At 35.5% G+C, this 26,064-nt stretch overlaps 1 protein-coding gene across 5 annotated transcripts; it reads left to right on the top strand.

Annotated features, from left to right (window-relative positions):
* Nucleotides 1-4,469: 4,469 nt before the first annotated feature.
* Nucleotides 4,470-25,829, top strand: Y-y (yellow-y). Of its 5 annotated transcripts, none has more exons than XM_087402598.1 (8): nt 4,472-6,508; nt 12,827-13,070; nt 13,152-13,491; nt 23,993-24,122; nt 24,245-24,407; nt 24,500-24,859; nt 25,269-25,457; nt 25,541-25,829. In XM_087402598.1, the coding sequence occupies exons 3-8, from the start codon at nt 13,305-13,307 to the stop codon at nt 25,712-25,714; spliced, it is 1,203 nt and encodes a 400-aa protein (XP_087258724.1). In that variant the 5' UTR covers nt 4,472-6,508; nt 12,827-13,070; nt 13,152-13,304; the 3' UTR covers nt 25,715-25,829. The 5 variants fall into 5 exon arrangements, with proteins under 5 accessions (XP_087258722.1, XP_087258724.1, XP_087258725.1 ...); XM_087402599.1 differs by lacking the exon at nt 4,472-6,508 and adding an exon at nt 9,746-9,971; XM_087402600.1 differs by lacking the exon at nt 4,472-6,508 and adding an exon at nt 11,797-12,220.
* The last annotated feature ends 235 nt before the right edge of the window (nt 25,830-26,064 follow it).

Genomic DNA, 26,064 nt, shown 5'->3' with positions numbered 1-26,064 from the left:
TTCTTTTTCTTTCATTTCACGTTATCTTCCAAGCCTTGTTAAACTCGAGCCTCAGGGAAAGTCGAAATAAGTTAGAGAGCCTGCTTTTCGGAGTAAGAGCCATTTCTTGTAGACGTTTCTTAGATTAATGCCCGACAACAGACACGTATCTATAGACAAGATCGACGAGGTATCTACCTTGCAAAAGCAGTCTCTCGCTGATCTCTGCGACACTTTCGAACTCGTTGCCCTACGACTTTAACAAAGTAGATCTTCGTTGATAACGCAATTTATGCAAAGAAGACAAAGTTCTGCAAATTCCATGGAGTATGTTCCAAGATGTTTTGCATACCTCACAATGGAGTGAAGCAGCTTCATGCTGCGCAATTCCACAAACTTTAGGTCCAAACTTCGCGTCAAACACGATTTCTAGTGATGTTTTCTCGCTATTATTTGTTTTTCGGAGGACATTTACTATTTTACTAGGATTTTATGAAAATTACTGCCCTCATAAGCTAGATTTTAAGCTACGCTTATTATGAATTCAAATGGACGCTAGAAAAACAGCTTATACGCAACTTGTTAAATTTATAAAAAAAAAGAGAAAATCAAGATGAATTTAAAATTAAAAATTTAAACCTCTATTTTTTTCTGCAGAATACTTGGAAACAAAAACAAATTCATTAGTTTGTAATTAATTATTATATGATTATTATTATATTGTAATTAATTGCTTGTAGCAAATTTTGTACGATAACGTAAAAATTTCACATTTTTACATTTTTGGTTCATACATTATTCGTATGACCACTTTAATTATAATTGAGAAATTTGTGGTCAAAGAAAAATAATTATTACAAATAATAATAATCTATCTCATAAATTATTAGTGGAAATAATAGCTATAAGTTTCTCTTTCTCTTTTTTAGCTTTTATATTTCTATAAATATAAAATGTATACAATAACTTTACAATAAATTTTTTTAAATATATTAATATTTTAAAATATATTTATGTCAAAGCTAATGTTAGTATTTGTGCTAATACTGCAATTAATAATTAAATGCAATACTTCTGTATATGTTTACGATATATCTTGCTGCACTTCGTCTCGCTAACTTTAAGCAGTGCTTGTGAATGAAGATCGGTAGCGTAGACGGCTTGGCCATCGTTTTCCCACGAAGGCATCTTCCTCTCTCTTCTTCTGTCCTCGACGGGGAGGAATTGTCGGTGGATACACCGTCGCGGGGGAGAGCCAGGTCCATTCGTCCTTCTGTCCTGAATAGGTAGGATAAGCGAAGTGAATCTCCGCGAAGAGCCGCTCAACTCCGCGGGTGAATTTATCAATGTCCGGATACGAATCAGTGAGGCTTCATTTACAAGACAAAGCTACGCCATGCGGTCGCTGCCGGGAAGACTCCAAGAAAGACAACCTCCTTGAAGGAAGAGTGGACGGATGCGTGTGAGTTCATAGGCGTCGATTTCCTTTAAATCAGTCAGCACTATTCTGAATCATGGCAAACAAACGTCATTCTTTTATTAATAATTTTAGAAAATTACTAGTTACAAATTAGATAGTAGAAGTGAGGTGCTACAAGCTAAAAGCTGAGTTATTCGAGCTAATCAGAAATTTAGGAATTAAAGATTCAAACGTTATACATGAAACATACGTATATAAAATGAAAGTGGGTCAAAAATTTCTTTTTTTAAGTAATTGTAAATTTCTTTCATTGTAAGAAAGAATTGTATAACGGTTTCGTGTCCGGCGCTTATGCCACATGCAGAAGTCGGATGATAATCAGGAGATTCCTTCGATCTTCCTTTCAGGTCGAGTCCACCCACGCCGAGAACTTAATTCGCTCGATCGGATGCACTGATTTAATCGCGAACACTCAAGCACGACGGAATAAGAAAGAGAAAGAGAGTAGACGAGGGAAAAGATTTGGTAGATCCGAGACAATCACGAATCCATCGGCGTCTTAATTAGTAACTTGAGATACGGCAGTCTTCATGATCGAAGCGATTTCTCCCTATTTGTTTGTCTTCAACAGATAAGTCTTCCTTTCGACGCAAAGCGATACGTAGTATTACGATAAGGAAATGTATCAAAATTGTTTCAAAATTATTATCGTAATTCTTTAGCAACAATTTCTAATTCTGTCGCTTATAACGATGCGTTTGTATATAATTATAATGGCTAATAAATTAATCCAAAGTCCAATTTTGCTGAATATTCAGAGTTTGTGCGATTACGTTAAAATCTTTACTATGTATAGAAGGTGAGAAGTGTCGCTATTTATATATTAATTAGTTGGGATAGCTGCCAATGATACTGGTATAATTTAGGTTTGACACGAGATAAAATGACATGAGTGTTAATTGCCTCATTAAGGCACGCGAAGTACATTTCTGCCATGGTAATGACTGATTTACAATTCATGTAGGTGATAAAGTCCAATATCTGGAATTCATTCCAATATAGCCGCGTTCAACTTGTAACATCTATACAACGCCGTTAGTCTGGTTGCTAAGGACTAGGGGCAGCGAGACATTGGTATCGTATATTGTAACTATATACGCCCCATATATATTTGAAGATTATAATAATATTAATAGAGTATTGGAAAAATATTGGAAAACAATTTTTTAATAAATAGTATAAAATAAAATAGCATAAAAAAATAATGATAGGATAATATTTCAAATGAAATTAGAAGTATTTATAGCGCAACTCACGATGAGAAGATATTTTACGAGAAAGAAGGGATACAATATAGAAACAAATATTTGTTCACATAATAGCCCGTAATTTTCAGGACACAATAAGTATAACTTAGTAACCTATGGACTTTCAAAAATTCATTTCAACTCTGAAAAGACAGGTAAGAGTTTGATTGGTTTGGCTTTTTTCTATCTTGAAAACATGAGATTGATGCTGATGAACCGAGAAATCTTGCAAAATGGGAAAGGTGCTCTAATTTTGTGTAGGGTGTGGCGAGGAATCGTTAAGGAAGCTTATTGGGACTTTCGGGTGGACGATGAAGAAAACAGAATGAAGAAAAGAAGCGGTTGGGAGTTTCAAATATCCCTGAAAATCTAGAGCACTCCGATGTATTCAGGTGCCGGAAGACGGGTGTGGTACTAATATTCTGAGGTTGCACTAAAATTTTTTGATTTGAAAAATGGTCAGTCCCTTTTCTTTCAACACTGCAACCGGTCTTAATGACTTTCCTTCTCTAGATTTCCCATGCTCTCATTTTCTCAGATGATGATCTTTTTATATGCGATTAAAATTAAATTAAAAATAAAAATCAGGACATTTAAAATACAAAGATAAACTAGGATGCGTTCATATTTATACTCTTCTTATTGTGTTTATAAAATTAGAATATTTAACAATGACATAGAAAATAAGAAGATATATTAATACAGAGTTTAAAAAATAAAAATAAAGATATTCTTCTCTTATAATTTCCATTCGAAGCAAGCTAATATTTTGCTGGTTGTAAATCATTGCGCACGCTATTCTGCAAATTCAGCATACTATGTATTATTTTGTCTAACTTCGATGTTTCCAGTAGCACCTGGCGATTCGTTCGATCGAAAATCTTAACATCACAGAGAAGTCGTTCAATAGTCGAGGCACGCGTCGTCGAAATCGCTGCAAAAGTACAATACAATCGCTGTCTATTTAATGTCAAACAGAATGACTGACACGACCGAGAAATTAATATTTTCTGATTATTTCGCGCAGCGATACTTCCGGACAATGCTCCGTAAGCACGTTCACAGTGACGGGGGCAAAAATTCGAGGCAGGTTGTATACTCGACGAACCGCTTCCTGGAAAATCTCCTGGGATTATTAGCTATTAAACCTAGATTACCGCTCGCCTTCGGACGGCTCTAATCTCGATTTAATCCGGCTTTATGGAACGAATGGCATTACAATGTTTGTCGGGCGCTAACGAAGTCTAAGCTCGAATTAAGATGCGCCCTTTGCTCGCCACTTGGTGTCGTTGCTGCGACTCTTTTTCGCCAATTCGCGGCTTTTCGATGTCACTTTGTGTGAGCAATCTCGAGTTAATTTAACACCGTCTGTATGGGGTTTTACATTTATAACATGCCAATTGTTGCTTTCGCGTGTTGCTTTCGTATAGATTGTCCATTGGATTAAATGATAGATTTAACACAGCAATTTCGAGCTTTCAATGCAAATATATGTGCAGGTGGTACTTTGATCATACTCTTTCTATATTTAAATTGTATTTCCCAACATTTATTTATTTATTTATTTATTTATTACATTTATTTATTTATTATACATTTATTTGCTTTAACTTAATTTTTATTAAGAAAAAATTGATAATGATATAATTTTAATATTAAAATATTATAACTTTGTATGTACATTCGCATTTTAGTCTAATGAGTGTTATGTGCTGTTTAATTGTAAATTTTGAATCTTTCTTTTAGAATTTTGCATATGATTATATACAATATTATTAAATTTCTTCTTAAGAAAAGTTATATTTTTTTTTTCTTATTTTTTTTATCTCTTCAGTTCTTTTAACGCAAAAATATGATGTAGCACTTTATATAAATGGTAATACATAATTGATTTTATTAAAGAAACATAATATAACATCAGCGTTAAAGAAGAAGTAATTTCGAAAAACTGTTGTACGTATCTAGAATCGATGAATTGTGTAACTCATAAATAATTTATTCTTTTAACGATGAATTAATTACTCGTAATAATTACTCACAGTAATTACTGCAGACTGCTGTCGTTAAGGCTGTATTTACACAGCGTAATACCTTTCATTATTTTACGCAACTAGAGGCGGGCGAGTGAGCGAACGGGAACGTAGCGGCGAGAGAAAAAAAAGGAGTAAGGGACAAAATTCCTCGAGGGTGGAACGAGCACGAATTCCCGAGAGCCATCGTCCGATGCACCTGTACCTTGCACGGTTAGGTTCTGCATTGCCCGCCTCTGTTGCACGTCAGTTCTCTCCCCCCCCCCTTGGCCCTCTTTCTCTCTTTCGCGTCCTCTTCTGCGCTCCCGTCTTATATCAGGTTCTTCTTCTTCGTCCGTCCCGTCTCTTCTGTTCTCTCCCGCGCCACGAAATCGCTCCATGGACCTTCGAACACCGAAGAGGAGGAGAAGCAAGAGGAGGAGGAGGAGGAGGAGGAAGATGAAGAAGAAGAAGAAGAAGAAGGAGAAGAAGAAGCACGTTCTTACCGAAGGAGACGCGTGCCTGTCGTGCGCTTCTTTTCCCCACTCTTCTTTACTCTCGACAGAGCTCCACGCAACCGAAAAAGATCAGGTACATCCGGCAGAAATGCATTCTCGGTTTTCGATACGCATAGGTGATAAGGACGTTACTTTGTTAGAGTGTTACGGTCGGATGCAAGACCGGTTTATGGCTTTGACTCTCTGCAGTGGAGTATCGATTAAGTTTTAACTGGTTATTAGAGTAAAAGGACATTTTGATATCTTTTCGCGTTTTTCTGAGATAATGCAGTATGTAAATTAATGATTTTATATATTATTTTATACGGTCCACATACTGGTTTGCTCGAAAACAATCTTGTCGTCAAAAAGAAATCACTCCAATGTCAACGGATATAATAATTCCGCTAAACACAAAGAGGATTGGATATATTTGCCCAGTAGCGAAACAAATTCCATTGACTTTATGATATATGGAAGTTTACATTTACATTTTCATTTGTTTTAGAGATGTAATCAACTGCGGCTAACGCAACATCTTGTAACTTCAGAGTTAAGAGTTCCGTATCGCAAGGGGAACTCTATTAGTATTAGACATCGACTGATACTCTGCAATTGTACTATACAGCCCCCTAGGTTATTCTGTAAATGATGAAATATTACTAACAGTAAGTTCCATGATAAATCAGGTTCATCGCTGGAAACGTTTTACGGTTTATAGTCTATTATTTGTATATCTATATCTTTGTATATCTATGAAGTTGCATCTCGAATTAATGGTAACGGGCGCTATTGTCCAATTTGCATTGTCTAAACTATAACTATAACAATCGAACCGCAATGTTATGACAAATTTATGTACAATGGTAGTGGCCATCTTCCGAGAAGTTTCTCCGTAACTCTGAGTTGCGGAGAGCAGAATGCAGGCCAGCCGAATCGAACTCGAATGAAGAGTGTTTGCAAGCAAAAGGGTAAGAGACGGCAAATAAACGAGGTACAAGGCGGAGGCCGGAGGTGGAAGAAGGAAGAGGAAGAGGAAAGAGGAATTGCGGAGTGCGCGCCGTCAGTTCGGTTCTCCCTGCAGCAGGTTGGCAGCGACTAAATGATTTACCAAACAATAAATCCTCGCGAAGATACGATCGGACGCGGCGCGGACCGAGCCTGGGAACAAGGGAACTGCTCACTTCGCCATTTGCGGCCGAAAACAACGACTCCTCAGTTTGTTTCTTGATTTCTTTGCCTCGCGATGATTGCATTCGATGCTGCAAGCCGCGACCTGCGCCATCAGCTTTGGAGGTGAGAGCCATTATTTTGAAGAAGAGGAAGTTTGAAGTAATCTGTGACTTTTTTAAATCCTAAACACTTTGTGGAAAGTATTCTTGCATTTTTTTAAATTTTGCTTACGCTTAGAAAAAGCTGAAAAAATAAATGCGATACAAGTGGGAGAAAATTGTAAAATAAATTTTTGACTGATCTTAAAAGTGCAGCGAAATAAGATGTAACGTAAGAAAATGATCGACAGCAAAATCACGCTTGGCGATCGTGATTTGTTATAACGAATACATGACATTTCCGCGACTGTGGCAGGAAATAGAGAAGCGATAGGAGGTAGAAGAAAGACGAATATATGGTAGATGTTATTCGAAATGAGCGAGCCGTACAGAGAATATATATATCGGAAATGCACTTACCGAAGATTCTCGAGCTCTCAACCTTTTCTAGTTCGACTAGACTTCTCCGAGGCACTAAATCAAATTACTCCTTGTTTCTCGTACATCCTTGGAAGTTACTTGCACAGGCTATTTAAATGTGTGATGGCATTGAAGGTGATTAAAGTGCGAATAGCCAGAAACGTTGAATGAAAAATGAAATACAGTATCATTTTCTCACTCTTTAAATTCTTAGAATGAAATTTTATTCTAAAGAAAATTGAGCCAGTCTTGAAAAAGAGTCGCTCAATTTTCAATCTTTAAGAGTGAGATTTCATTTCTCAGAATGAGAAAAACTCACTCTAAAAGTTTTACAGAGCACAATTGCATTAGAAATTGTAATAAGGGTTTAATATTCAGAATTAAAATAATTAATAATTATCGAAAATTATTATTTTTATTATTAATAAATTATGATGTATCTACCATTACAAACACATACCTAACATACAAAACGTAGCACACAAATTGTTATATTGTTGCATAATCACACAACATAGATGTATAGACACATCGATATTATATATATTGCATATTATAACATTCGACGTAATATTTTTATAAAATTTTAATGAATTTTGATTTTTTTTAAAAGAGAGGATTCAATGCTTTAATATATTTCTGGCGGCACATATTTTACTTCCCTCGCGTATAATATACAAGGAAACCTTACTCGACGCAATAAAGCGGATTTATTTGCCGATAGGAATGCACCGGCGTGCTGTAACATCGTATCGCATCGTATCGCATCGCACGCCACGCCGGCTAAAACCCGCGCGGCTACTTTGCACATTGTAGGGCGCAGGTACAATTCTCGCAGGGTTCATTTCTCCCGTCGACCGGAGGCGTCGGCCCTTCCTCGTAGCTTCTCGTACGTTTCTGCCTCAGCCTTCCACCTCCTTTCTGGTCCTTCCTTCACCGTCCCGCGTGCCCATTGTTCCTCTTCTCCACGGCCTCCTGCCAGTCCACCCCCACCTTCCCCATTCATCCGGACACCGTCGGGCATCTCGCTCCCATTTCGTTTTACGTCTTTGTACATAATGCTCTTTGTACCGTCTGCCTGCACCAGCGGCAGCGGCAGCAACGGCGGTGCATTGGGTGCACTCCACTCCGCACTTCGTCCCTTCGCTGCGCTCTTTCACCTTCTCGAGGAAGGTGGACCCTGCGTTCGTCGACCTCGGACGATCATATGAGTGCACGTGGGTGGCACAGATCCGCGTAATTCGAACAATCGACAATGCTGGGCGATGGTGCACAGACGAAAGTAATAGCAATAGTAGCAAGATTTTATTTTGTTCTTACGAAAATATATATTATATAATTAATACGTTGTTCAAGAATGCGAAAAGATGTTACAAGATAATAAAAAAATAATAGAAAAAAAATGCGTAAACGAAAAAAAGAATATACATGAAAATAAGAAGAAAGAAAAAATGGTATCAAACGTATTCAAAGCAAGTTAATTAATTATTGAAAAATTCAACAAATTTACATATATATGTTGTTAAATATTTAGCAATTATGATGTCAAACATTTTTTAAAATTGTTTATTGAATTTATTAAATTTAAAATTCAGATTTAACCCTTCGTTGACACACCTCTCTTTTCTGTTTGCTTTTTGACGCGCTGGATGGCTTACACCCAGAACAATGTTTAAACTTTAAACAACTGGCATTTTTATTTAAATAATCCAATATGAAAAAAATTATGGTCAATTTTGAGGTCTGTAGAATACATTCAAAAAAGTTTTTAATTGAAATTTCATTAGAATGAAAAAAAATTTTTAAGTTCAATGAATAGAGAAAAAAACGAGTAAAATTTTTGAAAAATGGTAACTTTTAAAAAATTCAACATTAAAAGTTAAAAATTTACAGGATTGTCATTCAGATGTGATACTTTGAAAAAAAAATTAGTTTATAAGTTGGTTTTAGATAAAGGATATTTATTTTGCATATTGAATGTAGGCTATTTTGGAAATTTAAAAAAATAAAGATTTTTTTTTTATAAACATTATATTTTTGTTCTACAAAATGAAAAAAAATTGAGTTTCAGAGAGTTAAAATAATTTTGTGGGTGATTCACACAGTATGTCAACGAAGGATTAATGATCTCGTGAATTCCTTCTTCCCCCTCATAAATAAGACAATTTAATTACGATTAGAGACAATTTTTCAAAGCTTTTTGTTATGATCTTGCATAAATAGACTTACAAAAATAAATAAATTCATCGAAATTGTAATAGAGTTAAAAAGACAATTTTGCATCCTTGAAAAAAGATATAGATTCTAAAAAGATTGTAAAGCGATATTTCAATGTTATTACAAGGATCTTCTAATACATGGCTAATTGATTTAGCGATTAAGGAAAGCTTTATCAAGCTAATGATAGAATAATTGGTTCTAACGTGCCGCAAATTGCACGTAATAGGACACACATAAATTAAATGCTTGTAATACCTGTAATAACGGGTGTTATGATTAAGATGTTATTATTCATGTAGTGGACCATGCAAATATATTCTGCTCTTTAATACTTAACTTTATCTTCGTAATATATATATATATAATCCGACGGCTGATTATTAAATCATTATTAAATTCATTCGCTTCCATTACACGGTTTACAATCGTAGCAATATTCAAGACATTTTTTCCGTCTTATGCAAATAATCCATCCGAGATTATCATTAGAATCTGATTCACGACACTCACGCTCTTCTTATTAAGATCGATTTTTCTTTTTATCGAGATCGACTCTTTACATACGGTATTATGATCGGTTTTCATTAGCTTCATCGCATGCAACTCGCCAGAGGTAATTCGGTTGGAAGGATATCGGACGGGTATTCTACGCGTCGCGTCGTACGGAATGCGACACGCGAATTATGTGGTGCGAATGTACGTGAACGGGAACAGGCGGCTGGAGAGAAACAGATAGGATCATCGAACATGAGCGCAGCGAGAACGAAAGCGGGAACGAGGCGAAGAAATAATTGTCTCGGGTCGTGTTATTCGGCGCACGACCCAGTGGATAAGCGTATCCGGCCAAGGTAACGGCATGCATTCGATCGGATAAGGGCTTATGCAAATTACGCTTCTAGGTGTCGTGGATTAACTCGGTGTGTAAATTCGACTCGCGTGCTGGGTTATCGATTTCTTATACTTCGACAAGCGTGTTATTCTTAATAAAACAAAGCGCCTGGGTCTGTTACTGCCCGAAATAATTTAATCATTTCGCAACGCGACGTCATGCAAGTACTTTCTCTCGATTAGAAAGTCGTATATTTATTTGACATATATAGAATAGTACATAAAAATGTTTGGATGCATTTTAGGAAAGTTGAGTTTTTTTAACACATGGAATTAAGAAGTTTAATGTATTAGGTGTTGGAATTAATTCGTAGCGTTTTACAAGTGATGGGAAGTACTTTCATTAATGTATTTTTTAATGCTCATGTGAAATAAATAACATTCTTTCATTAAAAAACGCTACGAATTAATTCCAACACCTAATATATTTTGTAGATATCTAATTTTCAAGCGACTATTGACAAAGGAAAAATATACTTGCTCAAATGTTTTGTAAGAATTTTATATATACTTGAAGAAAATGTATTAAATTAAAATTTTTTTAATATAATATAAATATAATATTATATAAATTTGTGACGAATTATAATATTTATAGATTTCTTCGGTTTGAAGTTCTCCAAAGTTTCATTTAAACGATGTTCTTCTATCCGGAAATATAGACTAGTGTTTACCTCGTGTTACGAAACACTGAAGATAGGTTTAAGTTACAGCTATGTGTTAGTCAAACCTTAGCGCAAGTTTTTGCCGAAATGACATATTATTTCGCCGTGTTCTTCTCAATCATAGGTTTGATGGTACTATAATTAGAGAATTAATTTGGCTCCACGGAGTTTTTCAACTCTTTCCAAGGAATCTATCGCGACGCCGAAAAGATTCGACGTTTCTACGTAAACATCGTTCCTCTTTCATCACCGCCAGGTTATTCGTTTTCGGAAACACGTTCTCTACATGTATCATTCGCATAATTATACGCGCTTGAACTGCCTGCCTACCATTTTATTAATTCTTGCGTCTCATTCACAAACATGTAATCTATCTCGAACATAGCTTTTGTAGATTCACTGTATTCTTCTCAGCTTATGCAAGAAAACTACGAAGAGACGCCGTAAGGTAGAAACGGAAAGTATGTGCTGGAAAGCGGAACCAAAGGAATCAGAAAAAAGTATCTGTTCTTTAAAAGAATTATGTAATTAGAGAAAAGGTTGCGAATATAAAAAAAACATCGCGTGATTGCCGGTGTGAAGTAAATGTATCATTATCGCTATAAATAAATTATCCAATTTTTATAAAATGTAAAAATATAGGCGTGAAGTAACGATAACTCTTTTTATATCAGAGTACGTTATATATCACATAAATATTATCGGTAGAATAAATCAGAATTACTGTGATACGTACAACAACGTTGCAACGATGTAATTGAATTTCATATTAGCTCGTTTGCGATTAACGATTTATGTATTTGTCATATTGATTTATCATCTTTATGCATATTAAGTGTAATTCAAGATACAGTATGCAGATGATCCGACAATCAACAAGTATGACTTGCTTGCACATCAACGCTTCAATTACGGAATATTTCGCTTTTAATTCTTGGAATCTGACGTGCACGCTGCACTTCGAGCGCAGTTTAAGAAAATGTTGAGAGTTTAGGCTGTCAGATAGCTTCACGATTGGTTGAATTTGCGAAACAGAGAATGAAGGTGGAGGTAGAAGGGAAATAAATACGAAAATCGAGCGTGGAAGTCAGTACGCGCGCCAGCCGCAAAGAAATGAACCAAATTGGGGCTGTCGGAGGAGGAGAAAGGAAGGAGGATGGGCAAGATCTCGAGAGAGCTTTGGTATTCTCATGCTCTCTACGGGGATCGGTAATTGCCTGGTCGTTGAAATCGCGTGCGAGTGACGATCGAGTCTGGACAAGGAGACGTGAGAGGGGGCGTAAGAATGTGCGGTGCACGTGCCTTTATTTATTTTGCATAATTAGCGCTGCATTGCCCAGGGTAACCGCGGAGGCCGGCAGGTTTTACAGCTGGACTTCTTTCTTTCTCCTTTCTCAGGACCTGCCGCGGCGCGATTCCTTATGATTTGGCGAAATCTCTTCCCACTTTGTATGAATTAATTAGACCATCCTGTTAACAGCGCATAATCCTCGCGCTATGCTGAGAAACTTTTTAACGAGGACTTTTTAATTCTTATTTGGATAGTAAGCGTAATAAAGACTTTATACAATTTAAAGAAAGATTTTCTCAGATAAAATGTATATAATGATTTTTTATAAATTTTTTATTTAATGTAATTTATGAAAAAGAGGTATCACTATCTTAATATTTACATAGGTTTTCTTTTTTTCTTGAAAGAAGTTTTATTGAGAAAATTGTTTATAAGACTGATAAAAAATATTTGTAATTTGTAACTTTGATTTATCTCTACATTCTGGTTTTCTTTATTCCGAATGTTAATTGTGCTTAGCAGAAAAAATAACTGTTGTAAGAGCTTTCAATATGATTGATGATAATCCTTACCTTTACAGTTCTTAAACGAATCTAAATGCAAAGCCAATCACGTTAAAGAATTTTACGACAGTCGCAAAGCTATTTTTTTCTGCTGGACGCAAACATTGTCCTGCGACGTTTCGCAATTTAACATCATTTGCATACATTCTTATAACACGACACCGCATTTCTGATCATTACGATATATTTGTGTGACTGTGCAGGTATATTCAAGACATAATATTATTTGCCGAAGGAAGTCCATTTTCTTTCTTCGTTATCTTTGCAATTTCCGTAATTGCCCACACCCATTTCAGGTAACGCATTGATGTCTCACCTCAAAGTAGAACGTTGCGTACCAAGGAGTCGAAAGTATGATTTGGAGTCGGAAGTAATTGGGATAACACATATGTTGATGCAAACCAATCATACCACGCAATCAAGTTCAGTTCTTTTGACTTTGCTGAATATTTCATTTATATTTCACTCTGTTTCTTTTGAGATGTTAAAGAGACAACGTAAAGTTAAGAGTTTAAGGGCTGCCATTTGAAACGATGAATGGTAATTACATATTACGTCATAAATTTTTGAATTATCTTTAGGATCACAGCGATATATATAACATTTGACTTTTTATTACAGTGAATTCTATATTTCGAATATTTTTTAACGTTGCAAATTTGAATTTGGAACATCATAAATATTCAAAACGAGTATTACACAGATGAATTTTGACACTGCGAAAATTGGACGAATGCATAAAGAATTTCGTGGAATGCGAAGGGCGTAAGTGAGATGGCATTTCTTCCTCAAGGCTCTCTTCGCGGAGAAGTCTGGAGAATCCACGCAACGCCTTCCAACTCAAGTTTTATCGCCTTGCCTGGTAAAAGGCCTGAAATTTGGTTGGATGAATCCGGTTCGAAATTAGTATTCATTAGAGTTTCACGTGAGATTTTCAACGAGTTACGTGGGAATAATGAAGGTAAATGTGAGGTTCATCGTACCACTTGCTGCTCGGTCGTCTAATAATCGGTCGACCCTTTCGTTCTTTCTAATACACTAACTATCGTACATATATCATTGTATTTCTTATTTTTGTTTGGAAACATGATTCGATAAGCACAGTAACATGGTATAAACAAGAACGCTAAGCACAAACATGTGTAATAATACACTTTAATTTTCTGCAGTACATGAAAATAATTGACAATTTTTCTTCTAACGAACATATTCATTGATGCACATAAATAATATTTGTAACAATGTAGCTCTTAATTTCTATAAAGATTATTAAAATAGAGATCATGATTGATAAGAATTTAATCTTCCGCCCTACATATTTCTTGCTCGTAAATCTGTTTAATTATGTTATAAATTGAGAGCTGATCGTGAAAATGAAATATAACGAAATTGGAGAGAAGGGGAAAAACACTAAAAATTTGGAATTTCGAGATAACATGTTTCCTTCCTGGACATAATTACATATACGGGTATATTAATTATCAGTGAGATCGTTAAAAACCACTGTTTAAGAGACTTCCTTTTGCGTATGCAGCTTTTCGATGAGCGGAGATCCGTCCCTCTCTTTCTCTTTCTCTCTCTCTCTCTCTCTCTCCTCAATATTACTTTTGCGCGGCTACCCTTATTATTCATTGATGCACTTTTTACGATCTGTCACGGCCGTCTCTCTTCCGGATACATAAAACAACGGCCTTTTTGGAAACTTATTGGATAAAGGCAGTGTATATCGCGCGCGTCGAATTTTTGCCGAGGCGGCAACGAATTTTGTTGCCGATGGTCGGCCGTTTGATCTCATTTCAACGAAATAAAGCAACAGAAGCCGAGAGAACTCGTCGGTGCCGCTGAGAGACCGGTTGGATATAAACAGCATTGCGGAAGCTTCGCGAGCGCGCGTGTCCAGTCGCCTGTATCATTACTTCTTTGCTGAAACGTCTCTATCCATACTTGCAGACGCGTTCTCATTTCCTAAGTAAGCGAAGAAAAAACAAAATCTCGTGCCCACACACGCAACTGCATAATCGCGTAGGAATAGCCGCGCGACTTAGAAATAACCTGTTACTTCTTTTTTTTCCTCCACTTTTGTCCATACTATAATTTTGTACTCGAAATATTTAAATAAGATGTATATGCGCGACTTAGAAATAACCTGTTACTTCTTTTTTTTCCTCCACTTTTGTCCATACTATAATTTTGTACTCGAAATATTTAAATAAGATGTATATGTGCATTATTTACTGTTTACATATATATTTAAATATTTTATGTATTTAACACTTACTCTTCTCATTGAAGAGCATTTTAGTCTTTTCAATCGAAGATGGAATCTAAAAGGAAGCGAAGAGGAAATTTTTCCGATATTATAGTAACATACGGTACCATCATTTTCAGCATAAATTACATTATTAAATATAGTATTTTTTAATTTACATTATTGCTCGATATTACTGTGAATTTTTTCTTTCATGTCGCGTTCTTTTATCTTTGAAGAAAACAATAAGAGGCTAAGAGGTCTAAGTTGGCCGCGTGCCGCGGCACACGCGCAAGAATCCCGCCGCTTTGCTTCCATCAAGATTCTTCAGAGTCGCCGCTAATAAGCTCTAATCGTTTCTTTTTGTATAGAAATCGAGACATTCCCCTGAGATGATACTTTGGTATATCTTCCGGAGTGATGTATGACACGCAGGCACCTGTTCCCTTAAACTACTCCGTACTGGACGCCCTTAAAGTGCTCCGAAACTGAACGGTGCCCTTTGGTGCCGTTTCACGACATACCGATGAATTTTATGGGAAGTCTAATGAAGTCGTTTTAAACTCGCCACCCAGAACCGCGGCGATCTTATCGTGACTTAATTGGACAAACCGTATTTCATCAGAGCCGAATCTGCGGTCAGGCAGCTCACTTCGTCTACCTTTTATACCGTCAGAGCAATCACTATTCATTGATCTCCTTTGAATATTTGGATACTAATAGCCTAACGATTGCCACAAACCATTTAGAAGGAATAAAAAGTATTTAGAATGATTAATGGTTTAGGACGATCATTTTATCATTAATGTTTAGCTAGACGAGTTTTCAAAGTATCCAAAATGCATTTAGATTTTATGTTGATCTCGAGATTTCCTATAAGAAAACCGTAATCGTTTTATTTATTATGACATCATTGACATTCTTTCGAGAGACTTACATTTAATCGTGAAAATGCCTTCGATATTTGTAATGTCATAAATGTTTATGACATTCGCAGCTTCTCATAGCTTCTTCCCGACTTAATAGACGCTCATTTTTGTTTTGTATCTCATCATTTTTTGCTCGTATCAGCGAAATTCGATGTTTGATAATAATCTCCCTTTGAGTTCTTTCACGCGCGTAATTGTTTTCTCTTTTCTGTCTCCATTTTATCTTTATCTTCACTTTTCTGGCTACTTATATCTTTGATCTTTGTTTCTCCATCTTCATTCTCTTCTTCTATTCCCGTTTGTCTCTTCTCCTTTCTTATTCTGAAGAGTCTATGTTCGTTAGGTCGTGCACCTGTACACTTCGCGACCAACACAGATTCTTCCTTCTTGATTTGTTCATAATCACAAAAAGGACATTCCACTTTATTGTTCTATGTATATAATCGATCTTTTATAAGAAAATAATTATTACAATTCTATATCATATTGTTCTTAATTATTGTTAATTAATTGAGATATTAAATTAAATATTATCATCTATTTTATATATATATATACATATATATATATATATATACATATATATATATATATATATATATATACAATGTTTTTTACTCGTTTTTAAATAGAAACATAAAGATTGCACGCAACAAATTTTATCGGTTATTGTAATTAATGCCTGATCATCAATTCTTTTCATCTCACTTATATGAAATTGTTTTTGTCATTTATAAAGATTTCCATGCAAGGTGCGAGAAATGATCCAGGTTTAACGGCAACTTGAAGCTCGGCGTGGCTTTTGGACGAAACCGAGGCTGTTCGCCTGGACACGAAATGAAACTTGTGCACCTGCCTCGTTCTGCCAAGTTCTCTGCCTCTTTTCTCGTTCGTAGTAACATAATATTTGTGGAAGCCAGAGAACTACATTAAATATATTATAAACAACATAGCAAATTTACAACAATACGAGAGATTAGGCGTAAATGCAGTTTTGTATGAAAAAGTTCTGACATAATGGATCTCTATTAAATTGCTGCAACTCATGTTGTAACAATTTGATCTAAAATATGTTAAAATTATTTATAATTTGGATTTAGACGAGTAAGATTTTTTAGTAATGTTTTTTTATTTATTTATTGTCAATTGATTTTAAGTGGACAATTTAAAACGAGTATATATTGTTCATCATGTTGACGCTATTGCTGTTACTACAACTACCGTTACCGCTATTAATCATTTGAATGAATATACGTGTCATGTGCAACAGGTATTGGACTACTTCTCTACTTCTCTGCTTCCTCTTATCTTATTTCTAAGCGACTAAAATATAATCGAGAACCTGCTGATGTATTAGTATGTACACTTCTCATGCCTTCCGAACGGCAACGGTGAGTCCCACTGGCCTTGCAACCCTGTGGGCCCCTCGCGATCAATCTTGTGGGCGTTTCCTCCCCACTGATGGAAAGCTGATGCGCGTGCCAGAAAGTGTGAGCCATACAAAAACACGTGCCACGAGTTGTAGATCTTCTTTATCTTTTTATTTCATGAATGTCTGTTTTTCTTTTAAGACAGTACCACTTTTCATTTCTTCCTACTTTCTTTTATTATATAATTCCTATGAGGAATTTAAAAAATTGATTTAGCCGACATCTTACATTATGTTTAATCGAAAATAATTGTTTTTGACAACGAAAACTTTAATAAAAGTTGATTGATATGATCTGATGAATTTCTGATTGAATGATCGTATATGCATATTTTTAAGTTTTTTTTTTTAAAGAAGAGAATGTTTAAATTATCAATCGACATAATTTCTTTTTCAAAACTAGGATTAAAATATAAAATTTTCGAAAATTTTATTCTTTTTTGAAAATTTTATTTTATTTTTGTCACTCACAAGAGGTTTTTTTATAATTATGAGATACATATGTACATTGTTATGTACATATATATTGTTTTTGGCACTGTTTGACGATCCGTAAATTTACATTGCACTATGTGACGAAATCCACTTCCTATTCCAATTCCACTTTCCATTACTTCATCCAGTTTGCTCCCGTTATAACATGATCTCTGTAAAAGGAGAAACCAATCTACTTAGCCATTAAATCAGCTTGATACGGACTTGTTGGCAACCCGTTTTGTCTGATGTCAAGGTGGTTGCTGAAAGTTCAGGCGTTGCCACTAATTCATCTTCCTGAGAAAAATGTCTCATATGTAATCAAATAATACCTTTAAATTTTAGTATCGCAGGAATGAAGTTGCTTCAAGTGTTGCATTGTGGTTCTTGGCTTTAATATAAAAAACAGTTTGTATACACACACATACACGCACACACATACACATATATACATATATCATCCACGCGTTTCACATTTTTTATAAAGACATTTATTAAAAGTCGAAGTAACTACTTTGTTTTACTTGCATATCCGCAATCGTCCATTTAATGAAAACGAGGTCGATCTTCTGAAGCCGAACCACTAATTTCTTGTTGCACAATTGGATCCACAAATGACGAACTTTCCTTACATCGTTCGTGTTATTATGATTTTATTTGCAGACTTCACTGTTATTTCCCTTCAATTTGCAGCTGCGACTCATATAAAACTCATAGGAAGACTGTGTATAGCAATTATTTCATTATAATCAGATCCCGGAGACTAATGATTGCAATTTGTCTGAGACCTTCAGAGGTACCGTTCGCCAAATACGTCGATTCGTATGTAAAATTCCGAGCTCGGGGGCAGAGATTTATTCTCAAGCGCGTGGCGCAAATGAAATTAACGAGTACTGCAAATGTGGCTCATTCATGTGTCGCAATGAACCACAAAAATTGTTAAATGGAAGTATGAAATAATATTTACGAAGGTTACGTTAAATTTTTATTTACCTTTATTGAGATACTAACATTATGTATATTATTATTGTTACCAATTTAATTATGATTCACCGTTGATGTTATCCGAAGAGAAGGAAAGTAAATTTAATTATACTCCGCGATAGGTAAAATAATTAAACATAAAATCCTGCTAAGCATCAGCGATGATCACAATTACACTTTAAAAAAAGCTTACGCTACATTGATGTAGGATGTACGTAGTAATTACATATACAATACATCAGTGTTATGTATTCGTATACGTTCCCCAATAATTACCATGGAACGCAAACCGTACAATTAGCCGCGTGGTTGAATTAGCGGATACATTATGGCAGTGTACATATAATACCCAGGAGTATCCACAATATTTTCCCGCGATACTACCGTCTGATTACCATTCACTCCATTTTCTACTTAACTTAAATATCTCATAATATGTTCTCCTCGAAAAAGCTTCCAATAGTAATAACATTTTTCCGAAAATTTGTCTTGATGTAAATATTGATGCGAATATTAAATTCGTTAATCTTTCACCGTCGCAAATTACGAATGCACTCAACTGAACGGATGAAAATATTGAAAGTCTCGAAATTTTAATAGCACGCAAAACGCGTTTGATGAAAGAATGATGAGAATGGCGAGACACTGAGATTCAAGCGGCGCGTGGCTGCTTTTAAATTATCATGTCAACTAGAAAATCTCCGGGTGATCCGGAAATCTAGGCAGCCTTGATAGGGCGATCTATAATCACAAGAAAGTGACTTGACGAAGTCAATCCTTATTAACTTCACGACTGTAACGGAAGTCGTAAGCAGATTATACGAACTACCAATGGAGTTAACGATGATTGATAAGAACATGCCATGCACCGACCACATCGTGAACTTTCATTTATTCACCGTTGCATGACTGTTAATCAATTAAATTATGCAAAATTCATGGATCTAGGTCGTAAAAAGATATTAAATCTAGGCAAATTCCTATACATTAAAAAAGTATTGTTCAATTTCGTTCAATTTCGAATGATCTGTTTTAGAGATTGTTTTGACAACGATAAAAAGTGAACGTAGTTCAACGTAGGCAAGAAGAAATTAAAAGCATTAGCTTGGCGCGACTACATGTTGTACATGTCGTGTCACTCTGTCACGCGCGCAATTTTAATATCTTTAACATTAATGTAAAGCTTATTGGTAATCTTGAACGCAAAATTGACGTACAATTTTTATTTGTGCTGCAAGTTATTTACGCTTCTGACGATGATAGATCAGAAGCCGCCTGGATTTTTGATTACCACGAAAATAGAAAGTGGAAATACTAAATTACGATGTATCTCGTTCTCGATGATTTTTCTCCAATCATTAACAACTTATAATCATCGTAATAACTTTGAAAAAAGCAAAAAAAAAAAACGAATATAACTTCCTAACTACAACCAAATTGAGCTAAAGTGAAAACTTCTCAAAGACACGATATTGGATTCACGCTGAATTACTTGCACAGACTCGTATATTCCACCACAATGCACCACATTAATTTGACCGTACATTGCAATTCGGTTTACCGTTAATGTCGCGCGTCATCGATAATTAAGCCGGAATAATATTTTTCGCCCGCCGGCAATTATTCATTTTCGTAAATTCTGATTGCGCCCTTCAGGAAGGGCGCGCTGATTAATGAAACACGGCGAAGCGGACGAAGGGGATAGGAAAGAAGAGAGGTGAAAGGGGCGAGTAAGGAGGAGAGGGCTGAACGCAATTTCAGCCGTCAGTTCGCGCGAGAAGATAACGGAGTGCCCTCGGGAATTTATTCTCGGGAGCCGATCATCCGTGAGACAGACGGCGGCTTTTTGTCGTCACCTCGTTATGGCTAACGAATGACTTTCCTGCCTCCCCGAAACCGCAATGCCCGCCCGTATTTCCACTTTCATCGCGCGTCCGCGACGATTCTTCGATAGACGTTTCGGAGATTTATAAATTTTAATTAAATCGCTCAGATTCAATTTCATCATTTGCGTGGCTAATGTCGAAATAATCGGCCATCGATCGTAAATGTATCGATATAATTTATGATTTGTAGAAATCTTGTTTGCATTTTGCTGCCATTGCGAACAGCGAGTCTGACAGCGGACTGTATTTAATTATGGTCACACTTGGCACACAGTTAATTAGTCCACAAGCTTGCAGCTTACTTGTAAAGTAGTTATAATGTAGAGAAAAACGAGAGAAATCATGACCGACTAGTTGGCTTGTTAGCCATTTTTGTTGTGCCTATTTAATCATACTGTAACGTGTTGTGTGCTAATTATAGTTACGTTAGATACGAAAGTATCTCGAATAGATCCTTTTAAAGATTAAATATATCACTTCTTACTTAATAGCTAAGAAATTATTTCTTTCTTTAATTTACGACTGTATCGGATCCATAAATTTACAAGTGAGACAATTACAAAAACACAAAAAAGAACGTGAATTCTTATACAATATAAATAAGAATTAGATAAAGCTAATGAGAATCATACGTAGTTGTAAAAACGAAGAGATAGGTGAAACAGATAAATCTCAGGAGTGCTGGATCAAAAAACAATGGGAAACGAAATCGTTATTTCTGAGCTTCGTTTTTTATCGTTTTCTATTAAGTGGAATGTATGCTGCATTTCTGACAATCTGCAAGTGACTTGCTCTCAATGGAAATTTTTTGATTTTGTATTTGCTGAGGATGACTTCAAAAGAAACTGAAACGTTCGAAATAAATTGAAGATAACACCTGAGATTTATCTGCTTCGCCTATCTCTCTTACAACTACGTATGACTCTTATTAGCCTTATCTAATTCTTATTTATATTTTATTGTTTAAGATTGAGTGTCCTTATTTATATTTTATATTTATATATTCATTTTAATTGTTTTGTGAATTCTTATAACTTGTATTAAACATTTTGAGATGGCAATAATCTTATTTCTAAGTAAAACAATTCAATAATCAACCCCAAATTTGTGACTCAGATATAATTTAATAAAAATGAGACATTTCACATATGAACGTTTTACAACAAATTATGATTATCTAAAAGCATTATTTGATTTGATATTAAAGTGTTAAGGCACGTGTGAAATCCCTCTTCCACAACCGATTAAATTGACGCGTCGAAACGCATAAGTGCAGGTACATACGATATCCGTACTGGTTGGTTTGGAAAGTATGCGAGCATAGGTGTACTCACTGATACCAAGATGCATTTCTCTCCGTACGAGGCATAAGTTTCCACATGATATGGGGCATGGCATTTCGCACAGGGTTGGGTCATATATATGGCGAGCATTTTGCAGAACACGCAGTTTAGGATTGAAAGAGTGATGGCAAGTTTCTAGGAGATTGAAACTCGATCTTCCGTTAGTTCCGTCACGTTTTTCTCAGAACTTTATTGACTGACATCTAGTTCATTCCTGCGATAGAAGATCCAGACTGATGCCGCATTCAATCGTTGAGTAAACGCAGTAAATACATAAAATTCGATTTATTAACATTCAATATATTTATCATGTAAATTTAGTCGTCACTGGATAAGATACATTTGATTTGTCAACTTTAAATAAATTTTGACATCACTATTTAATTAAATTTATCTTTACAATATTAATATATTTTATATTCGAAATGAAATGAGATATATGTTCTATTTCTATAATACATATAATATCAAAACTGATTAGAGAAATGATAAGTAATTGGCATTAGTAAATATATGTCATAATACTTTATTCCTTTTACTGAGGGATTTTTTTTTAATAATGAATATATAAAATTGATAATTTTTCTTGATTCCAAACTTACAAATATATATGCACGCGTATTAAAAATGTTAAGTGCTAATATATGTCCAATCTTTGTGTAAAAATGTATTAAATGATGTGCGTATCTGTTAAGAAATTGGATATTATATATGTACAGGTAAGATATTGGATATTATATATGTACATATATGTATAATAAACATTTTTGTTTGCAGACAGAGTTTTTAGACAAATTATTGTTTTTATGTATCACAGACACAATTTTAATTAGTAGTCTTACAATTAGTTTGATGTATGTTTACAGTGTCTATACGGAATGTTTATATAATATTTATGACTATGTAATATTTATTTGTTATTTTCCCAAGAATTATTATGTAATGATATTTTTAAGATAATAGACAAATATATTTCTGTATACAGAAAGGGAGAGATTGAATAACAAAAATGAGAAATTATTGCATCTGGAATTGCATCCTTGTTTCGAGCTTTCTATTACTACGAATTGGAAACGTCGATGGAATTCAAATATGGGGTATGCAATTTGGACGTGCTCCGCTTTTGGAGAAATTCATCTGGAAGAAAATGGATTTCGCTTATCCCGATGAGCGCAGCCGACAGTTAGCGATAGCAAGCGGTGAATACGTGCCGGAGAATTCTCTGCCAGTCGGCATCGAAATCTGGAGGAATAAGCTATTTATCACGATACCACGATGGCGCGATGGTGAATGTCCGAAATATTAGTCATTAATTATGGTTTCGCTATTGTCTCGATTAACATCTTATGACGCGACAGACAAATGGGTCCTTTGCCAAAAAACGAGGCGCGATGCTTCAAAGTCATGAACCGGAAGCAGACGCCGGCATAATACGCGGAAGATCGCCATAGGAGGTACACGCCTCGATTCCCGTCTGAACGACTTCCGGCCCGCGACAAAAAGCGCCGAAAACCGCGAGTGTGCGCTCAATGGGAGCGTTTCTGTCTTTGTCGACCTCCGCCTCCACCTTCATAGTTCCTCCGACACTCTCTCCCTCTCCTCTGCTTCACTGGAGAAGGGAAACACGGCGACGAACGGGTTTATTCAAGCTCTCGCTGTCCTTTATTCACTCCATCTTTTTGCACGCTCTATGTTTATTATATACGTTGGCGCGCGCCACCGTTTTTTGTGTCGCACAAAGACCGGACAATGACGGCGGCACGCTGTGTAAGATCTTTAATGTTCTACCCTTTCGTTTCCCCTTCACTTCCTTCGGAGAACCTCACAGACTCTTCGCAATTCCTTCCTTTCACGCATTTCTTAGTTTCTCTTGCAGCTTTCTTTTTACACCATCTAGTTGCGAATCAATGTTCGTTTTGTCTTGCACTTTTTTAATACTTTATATACTAATTATTGATTCCAAAATTAATTATTAGGTGTTGGAATTAATTCGTAGCGTTTTACAAGTGATGGGAAGTACTTTCATTAATGTATTTTTTAATGCTCATGTGAAATAAATAACATTCTTTCATTAAAAAACGCTACGAATTAATTCCAACACCTAATAATTTAAATTCGTAGATAAGATGATAATATAACAATAGATTCTGAATAACGTTTTGTATACAGGAATACCGTCTACGTTGAATTATATACCGTTGGATGCTAATCAAGGTAGATCGCCGAAGCTTATACCTTATCCAAATTGGGCCCAAAATAAGGCGGGTGATTGTGGTAATGGGTTGACCACTGTTTACAGGTGACGAGAAAGAAAATTTAATCAATCTTAATCGAAATATATACTAAAAGTATCTAAAATTTCTTAATTTTTTTCTATTTAATGTTAATAAATTTATAAATTTGTTAAGTATTTTTTTCCAGGATTCACGTAGATATATGTGATAGACTGTGGGTGTTAGATACTGGAACAATAGGAATTGATGAAACAACTATACAAGTCTGTCCTTATACTTTGAACGTGTTTGATTTGACCACAGATAAGTTGCTGAGACAATACAGGCTCAGATCGGAAGACATTAATCAAGTATAGTTCCTTTCACATTGGACTTGTATTTTACGTGATCTTTAAAATTTTCAGTTGATTCAATTTTCAACTTTGCAATTTTTATTACATAGAACACTTTTATCGCCAACATCGCGATCGATTTGGGAAAAGGCGGTTGCAACGACGCCTTCGCTTATATGTCCGACGAACTTGGCTACGGTCTGATCGTGTATTCGTGGCAGCAAAATACATCCTGGCGAATAACGCATAGTTATTTTATGCCGGATCCTCTGGCGGGTGATTACAATATAGGAGGCTTGAATTTTCAATGGGGAACTGAAGGTATTTTTGGAATGAGTCTGTCGCCAATATTAGCAGACGGCTATCGGACACTTTTTTTTCATCCCCTTAGCAGCTATCGAGAATTCGCGGTATCCACGAGGATTCTAAGAGACCAGCAGTTGTCTCAAAACAGTTATCACGAGTTTCAGGTATTTTTTTTTTATCTTTTTTATATCTTTATTACGATTGTATTTTGAAAAAGTTTTATTTTTTATTTTAGTTGGAATTTAGACTTCTTAGAATTGTCATAATAAAATCTGCGTCTGATTTTGATTATATTGTATATCGACATTACATTCTTTTACAAAATAAAAAGAAATTATTTTAGATATTTTGAGATTTGATAATTGCAAGCTATTGTTTAATAAATTCCTTATTATGTTTTTGTTTTTTCTTTATCTATTTCCTTTTTTAGTCTGTTATTAGTCTTATCACATTTTTATAGCAATATCCTATAATTTATTTGACTTCCTTTTCTGAATTTGATCTGTCATCTGTAATGTGATCACAAATTAAATATAGTTATCGTGTCTTATTATTTATTTTTGTTTGATGTAGGTGTTGTCGTCGAGAGGTCCGCTCTCTCATTGCACAGCATCCGTAATGGATGAGAACGGACTTCAGTTCTTCAACTTGATTGATCAGAATGCAATCGGCTGTTGGAATTCTATGTTACCTTATGCGCCGATCAATCAGGCTATCGTAGCCAGACACGACGAGGCTTTGATATTTCCAGCAGATATCAAGGTGCTCAGTACTCTGTAATTAAGACTAACTATCTACTATAAAGTCCCATCATCTTCATTTACTCTCGCTTATTCTTGTCATAGGTAAAACGCGGTTTACTCTGGATCATGTCTGATCGAATGCCGATCTTCTTGCTGTCATCCCTGAATTATACGGATGTGAACTTCAGAATACTTACCATGCCGGTTCAAACAGCAATCGCCGGGACGGTCTGCGACAACATCCTGTGGAGATTTACTAAGAATCACATTTGGTAGTATTCACATTTCTTTCACTATGTATAGATTTCCACACTTGATTTACAGTATAAAATCGTCAGCTACATTGGATCTTTACGCGTTTGAAAATATAATTTTTAGTAAACTGTAAAAAGGTAACAATCACATAAATATTTAAACGTACTCCCTTCCATATCTGTACAATCTTCTTTCTAAGCGTGTAGCTTTTCGGATGTGTCTGATAATATAAGAAGAAGCGACTAGCTTCAGTGGCGCGAAAATAGCGAGCGGATTGGTGTGAATCAGCATCGGCGTGCCCTGCAGGAGCCAAATGGTCTAACGAGGGCCCATTAGTTTTGGCCCTCGTTTCCGATAATTTGAAGCCAAAC

The sequence above is a fragment of the Acromyrmex echinatior genome, chromosome 2 (genome assembly GCF_024713525.1).
Source record: "Acromyrmex echinatior isolate Ae372 chromosome 2, ASM2471352v2, whole genome shotgun sequence".
NCBI classification, from domain to species: domain Eukaryota; kingdom Metazoa; phylum Arthropoda; class Insecta; order Hymenoptera; family Formicidae; genus Acromyrmex; species Acromyrmex echinatior.
This window is presented reverse-complemented; position numbering and strand designations above follow the sequence as displayed.